Source organism: Piliocolobus tephrosceles, chromosome 5 (genome assembly GCF_002776525.5).
Source record: "Piliocolobus tephrosceles isolate RC106 chromosome 5, ASM277652v3, whole genome shotgun sequence".
Lineage (NCBI taxonomy): Eukaryota > Metazoa > Chordata > Mammalia > Primates > Cercopithecidae > Piliocolobus > Piliocolobus tephrosceles.
This window is the reverse complement of record NC_045438.1, coordinates 101,301,944-101,308,905: the sequence shown is the minus strand read 5'-3', so window position 1 is coordinate 101,308,905 and position 6,962 is coordinate 101,301,944. Positions and strand designations below refer to the sequence as shown.

The 6,962-nt window shown below is 46.4% G+C and overlaps 1 protein-coding gene across 1 annotated transcript in view; it reads right to left on the bottom strand.

The window, feature by feature from the left end:
• Window positions 1–6,332, bottom strand: part of B3GAT2 (beta-1,3-glucuronyltransferase 2) — a 69,357-nt gene extending 63,025 nt beyond the window's left edge. The window contains exon 1 of the mRNA XM_023195152.2: window positions 5,742–6,332. Within this exon, the coding sequence (XP_023050920.1) occupies window positions 5,742–6,332 (591 nt within the window). The remainder of the gene's footprint in view (window positions 1–5,741) is intronic.
• Window positions 6,333–6,962: the final 630 nt, after the last annotated feature.

Genomic DNA, 6,962 nt, shown 5'->3' with positions numbered 1-6,962 from the left:
TATCACAAGGCTCCTGCTAATCAGGTGCTTTACTTATTATAATAATGACGTATTTTGATGTGACTATGTGTGTTAAATGACATGAGTTTCAGGACAGTCAACAATGCAGGTGCCAGAACCAGGGCACTTGGGTTCAAAATCATGTCTCTGCCACGTAACAGCTACATGACATTTTCAAGTTACTTCCTAATGCTTCTGTTAAAAGTGGGGATACTGGTTATATAGCTCAGAGGTAAACAACTATATTACAGTCAGGTTGCATTTGTTTAAGTCCTTTGTACTCACCAAGGGACTGGGTCCATAACTAAATATTAGCATTAGTATTAAAAAAACAAACAGAGACAGTACTATTACCTACCTCAGGGTGTTATGAGGATTAAATAATACATGTAAAACCCTAAGACTACTTCCTTGCCTATAGTAAATGCTCAATTTATGTCAACTATATTTTGCTTATATCCATGATATAGGGTATTAACATTTATTTAAAATTGTGTGCAAAAATGACCAGGCATGAACAACAAATTATCTTAGTTTTATTTCTGTGCTTTGGAGATCTATTCTAAACCTACCTACATACTTATCTATGTACTGGTATAACACTTTTATTTGTATTTTGGTGGGAGAATTTGAGCTCCATGCAAAACTTAAATTTCATGCTTCACAAGCACTATGAATCAAATATATATGTGTTAACTTACACAGGCTGAATATTCCAGAGTCCAAAACATTTAAACAGACATATCTGTGCAATATTGAATTCTGTGCAAAAAAACAATGACAACAAAAAACCTACCACTACTTGAATATCACCTGAAACAGTTAATAAATAAGACCATTGACTTTGGTTTTTCTATTTTGCTTTTGCAGCATGCCTTAAAAGCAATTACTATTCCATTACTGTTCACACAAGAGAAAATTTACCAGCTTGTAATTTAGAGGCAAGCGGAGTAGAGAGCAAAAAGGAAGCCACCCACTATGGTTTCTAAGAAGCAACAACAGCCTAAGTGTTTAAAAGACACAACATTCATTGCACCAAGCAATAATCCAAACATGTTTTCATGTCTACTCACGAGACAGAATCATCAGTGAAAAGTAGGTTGAGAGAGGAAGAATGATGGAAAAAGACAATAGGAAGAGGCAGAAAGGAGAACATCTTTAGGCCCAAATTGTTATTTCTGGCCCATTAAAATATCAACATCCAAATGAAAACTGCTGGTCTCCAAAGAAAACTCTTATAAAAAATGAACCACAATTCAAATACTGTACACCCAGGGAGAGTAAATAAAACCTAACATTTACAGCCTAAGAAAACTGGCTGTAGTTTCATATATACATTTCTATAAAATTCTCACATTTTATCAGACCTATGGCATGACTCTTAATAGCTTTCAGAGGGAGAGAAATAAAATACAAGGGGCACATTTCAGGTAAAATGGTCTTTTAATGTTCCACCCAAGAAAATCTTCTAGGTTCCTTCACTTTAAAAAGAATTACCCTACATAAAGTAAATATACCAAGGGTAAAAGGTAAATCTCATGTTTCCTTTCGGGAAACATATATAGAAGTACTATTCAGGGGGAAAAGGGCCAAACATTGTAAATTCATATATCCTTCAGATTATGACTCCAATAAGCAGCAGGTAAAGAGGGAAAGCACACAAATACTTCTGAAAAAGAGCAAGACAGAATTGAACCTCAAAACTCCTTTACCTGCCTAGTACACAAATAGCTTAATAGCAGCCAACAAAAGATTCAAACAAGGGGCTTCTTTAGTTCATTGCTTTCCATCTTCTAGATGTAATCTCAGTCACTGACTCCTTTGACAATCCCTTAAGTGTCTGAGAGCCAGCCTGTCTTCCAGTCTTATTTCATTAAATTCAAAATTTCTGAAGTTTTTTTTTCTCTTGCTTGGAAAGCGTTACTTTTTTTTTTTTTTTTTTAAGGTTTCAATTCAATTGATTTCCAGAGGTGAAACCAACTTCACCTGAAAAGCATCTATTTTAAATTTAAGAAAGCTTTGAAGGTTTTCTGGTGAAAAACAGAAACCTGATCAATAGTGTTATTGAAAACATGACTAAAAATAAAGTCACATTTATCTGTAGTTGTGGCTTTTATTAAAGCAGCTTAAATCCTTTGCAAATAAGCTTTTCCAGAAAGGTAGATCGATAGGATGCACAGGGAGGCAGGATTACCTGTGATCCACGATGCAAAACCCCATCAATGCCACAGGAAAAGGAGTAGCTGTTGAGATATTTGAAACCTGAAAAACCCTACCACCTCCTTCTCCAATGAACAGCCCCATTTTTGTGGCTAAGATTCACACTAAAACTTCATTTGCAAATGGATTTGGCTGTTAACATAAGAGTGTTCAATGCAAATATTTCTTTCCTGGCGGTGCAGCTCAGTTGAAAGGAAAGGCTGAAAATTAGTTAGCTGTATGAGATGACAAAGCACCATTCCAGTTACCAGGGAGAAATAATTGAACACAGATTGCCTGTTGCGTCTTTAATTTAATTTGGAGACCTTTCATCCTTTGCTTTCCTTCATTTGCAGCCAATACTTACCGAGCTAATTTGTACCTGGTTCATTTTCCTCCTTTTATCTTATCCACTTTAACATCAACCATGGAAATTAGAAGCACCATGAATAAAAGATGAAACCTGACTTGGGGTATTCTTTCCTTAAGTACCGTGAATTACTTAAAAACTAATTGGTGTGCATGCACAATATAAAGGGCTGAGATATATGCCTCAGCCCTATAGCATTCCTAATCAGCATCTCTGCTTTCCCCCAAGGAGCTGCAGATTTTCAATGTTTTATCTGGTCCTACCTTTTCTCCAGAGAACAATGTCTAAACTGTAATTTTACACGGAATCATTAATCTGAGAATGGGTGTATGGTAGGCTGTCTCATTAATAAACCTAAGGGTTTCCAAATTCTGGAAAATGCACAAGATTAAGAATTCATAAATTCCACTAGCCTAATGAGTTCATTAATGCTTGCCATGCACGCAAAAGGTTATAATAAAGAAAACTGGCTGGGCGCAGTGGCTCACGCCTGTAATCCCAGCACTTTGGGAGGCCGAGGTGGGCGGATCATGAGGTCAGGAGATGGAGACCATCCTGGCTAACACGTGAAACCCGTATCTACTAAAAATACAATTAGCCGGGCGTGGTGGCGGGCGCCTGTAGTCCCAGCTACTAGGGAGGCTGAGGCAGGAGAATGGTGTGAACCTGGGAGGCAGAGCTTGCAGTGAGCCGAGATTGTGCCACTGCACTCCAGCCAGGGCGACAGAGCGAGACTCCATCTCAAAAAAAAAAAAAAAAAAAGAAAAGAAAACTGAATGTATTAGCATACACACATGTCAAACAAAGCCCTAATCTGTCCAAAAACATTGCTGGTGGGGGAATGGTAGAGAAAGGTACTAGTCATAAAATTACTGTCTAGGAGTGACCTCCAGGAGCTAGAAAACTTAAATTCTAAGTATGTCATGCCTATTATGCTTAAAATGACAACAAAAACAACAAACCTGTTTATATTTTGTATATGTGGCACCTCAACATTAAAAAATGTTGCATATGTTCTTATTTTGATTATTGCATTACTTCCAGTTGTACAAAAGTTTAGTGTCTTGAAAGTTTTGCGTGTTTTCCTTTATAATGTCCTCTCTGACAATACTATTTTTTCTCCTTACCCTCACCTCATTTTATATTTTGCCCCATATGGACTAATGAAAAACCTACTGGAATTTTCTCCTGATGCTTAATATCCCCCACCAACAAGCCCTCCTTTCAGCTTGGGAAGCATCAAAGGAAGGCTATGTCCTGAATCATTTCACTGCCTGCATGTGCCAACTCTTCTAACACCTCACACCAAGAGGCTAGAAGCTCAGAATAAACTGAATCATTCCTCCTTCACAATCTAGCCTCCTACAATATTCATTAACAGTAACGTGCACTATTTTATTTCAATAAGACCACATATTTTCACAGACAAGGCAACTTCCAAGTTGTAGAAGAAAAAAAAAAAAACCTTGCAGTTTAAAAATTATGGTGCATTGAAATGTACAGTCTTCGCTTCAGATGCAAGCCACTTCTTTTTTTTTGGGGGGGGGGTGCTGAAGCAGGATTAAAAGACCAATTGAAAACGTCAGATGGTATCTCTAATCTTGGGTTGAGTAAGGACCATACTATACAATGCCAAGCTTACTTATTCATCTGGAGAAACTCGGAAAGAAAGTCCTCTACAGTGAAAGGATGGAAAAGAAAAGATGAAAAACAATTACTGTGCCTTTTATTCATGAAAGAGAGGATGAATAGAAATGAAGGCAGCAATTACCTTTAAGAATTTTTTTTTAAAGCCACAAAGAAAAATTAAACTGGAAGAGTATAGAATAGCTCTGCCCTGAGGTTAAGAAAGCAAACCAGAGATGAGGATGAAAGTGTGGGGAGCAGTTAGGGTATCTGATGACCAGACACACAGATTATTTTAGGAGTTCAGTGTCCAACTCACACACAGTATTTTCCCAATGTCCAGTTTACTTGAGAGAAGAGGAATTGGGGCGGAGGGAGTCTCTCCGAATCAGGACGTCAAGAAATTTCAGGTGGAGGAAGGCAACAGTCTCACAGGGCGTCAAATCAATCAAGAAGATTTTCTTTGGCTGTAATTGCATAGAGAGAAGAAAACTGACAAAACCCATGCCACTCAGTCTCATTTGCAGGCTGCACACACACACACACACCGCAAGATACCAGCCTCAAGGAAGAACACCTGTTCTAACCCTGTGCCTGCTGGGGTTGTGTGTGCGCCCGCAGGGAACTCAGGGGCCATTTCAACAGCAGGGAGCCCGGCTGCACTCAGGACCTCACAGAGAGCACCAGGACGAGGCAAAAGGCCCCGCCAAATGTGTCCTGGCTAACTCGCCAAAAAGAGGCCTTAGAGAAAGGTCGTGAAAAGGGACCAGGCAGCCCAGATGATTACCTTGGGCTGCAAAAAAGACATAACCACAGGGCAGAACAGTTTATTTTCCAGAAAGGATTTTCTTGCAAACAAAACAAAACAAAACAAAAAAACACAAATGTAATCCGGAGGATCAGAAAAGACTTTTATGAGGTGTGGGAAAGAGAGGAAGGACCGCCACAGAAGTCAGTGTTTCTTCTAACAACCATTTCCGTGCCAGTGGGCTGCAATAGTGAAATTTCTCTCTAGGCTATCTCCACCTTTCTCCCTACATGGTCCTAGACTGAGACTCACACCTGTAGGCACTGAAAGGCCTCGAGTAACACCACGCCTACCCGCTCCCCACTGCCCCGCCGCCACCCCTTACGGTGCAGGTCCCTCCCTGGTCTCGTCTCGCAGCCAGCGCCTGCAGGTCTAGGCTCCATCCTCAGGTCGGCAGGAGCCCGGCCCCTGGAAATCATTCCCGCGCCTCCCACCTGTGCTATTCTCCCCCCCCCCCCCCCCCACCACCCTCCAATCTCCACATAGAAAATCCAGAGAAGACTCCCGCCCCTTGAGCCACAGTGATCCTCTCTCACACACCCCTTCCACACCCACGGCCAGCGTAGGCTGCGGAGTGCCAGCAAGGAGCCGCTCCAACCGGGGCCCCGAATGCGCGTATGGAGAACTGAGAACTCAAAAGTGCACCCGGAGTGCAAGGGGCGTGTGGCTGCAGCCTGGCCGGCCCGGGCGTCCCCCACCCGCGCCCTCGCCCACTCAGTGGGGCGGGCTGGCCTCTACCTCCTGGAAGAGCTCCAGACTATAGGTGTTGTCGTCGTCGGCGAAGAAGAGCACGCCGGGCTGCGCGCGCTGGTGCTGGTGCCTCTGGCGCAGCCAGGCGAGGCCCGCGTTGCGCTGCTCAGTGGCGCGCGGCAGCCCGGGCCGCTTATAGCGCCGCGGCGTGGGCACGTGTAGGTGCGTGCTGGGCAGCCCGGCCCGCGCCAGGAAGCGGCTCACCAGCTCGCTGCGCGCCGCCGCGTCCTCCACCAGGATCCAGTGCAGCTGCGCCACCTGGCGGAACGTGTTGGCCAGGCGGGTCAGCTCCGCTTTCTGCACCGGGCGGCTGTAGGTGGGCGTGATGGCATAGATGGTGGGCAGCTGCGGCTCCGGCTGAGGCTGCGGCCGAGATTGGTTGCGCTTTTGGGTCCCGTGAGCCGGGCCGCCCCTGCGGAGCGGGAGTCGGGCACCCCCGCGGCCCACCGCGTAGGGAGAGAAGTAGGGGCGCGGGGTGAGGGGTGGCGCCGGCTTGCGAGTGTCCACGTCGAGCATGATGATGACAATTAGGATCCAGGGCAGGAGGATGAAGAAGCGGGTGAACAGCACGGACTTCATGATGCACACTCCCCGGCCTCTCGGACACCCCAGAGACGGGCGAGCCGAGGGACCCCGGTGCGCAGCTTGGACGGCGGCGGAGCCAGCACTTAGGAAGTGGTGACGGGTGCGCTGTCCATGGGGCCGAGGGCGCTGCAGAGACCTGAAGCCGCGGGGCTCACTACCTGGGCGTGGAGGAGCGGCAGGTTCGGGCAAGCTAGAGCGATAAGGGGTGCAGGGGAGCGGGCAGGGGCTGCCCCCGACTCCGGGTGAGCTGGCGGGAAACGGGACTCGGTCCAGCCGCGCGCCGCCGGTCCCAGAGTTGTGCCGAGTGCGGGGAAAGCGCTGATCCCCACCGCGCTCTTTCGGAAGAGTGGGAGCCGAGAAGCGGCACCCGGCGCACCTCGCCGCTCCAGTCCCGCGGTGCTGCGGGAACAGGGGCTCCAGCGGCGGGCCCCCAGGATGCTCTCTGGGACGCCTTCGAGGGCGGGCGGCGGCGCTGGGGGCTTTCCTTCCTCACATTCCCGCCGGGGTGGCGAGGAGCGGGAGGGGACGCTGGGGGTTGTGGCCCCGGCTGTGTTCGCGCGCCGCAGCGGAAGCCTGCGCTCAGTCCCTCGCTCTTGTCTTCTCAGAACCTCTCCCGGATCCAGC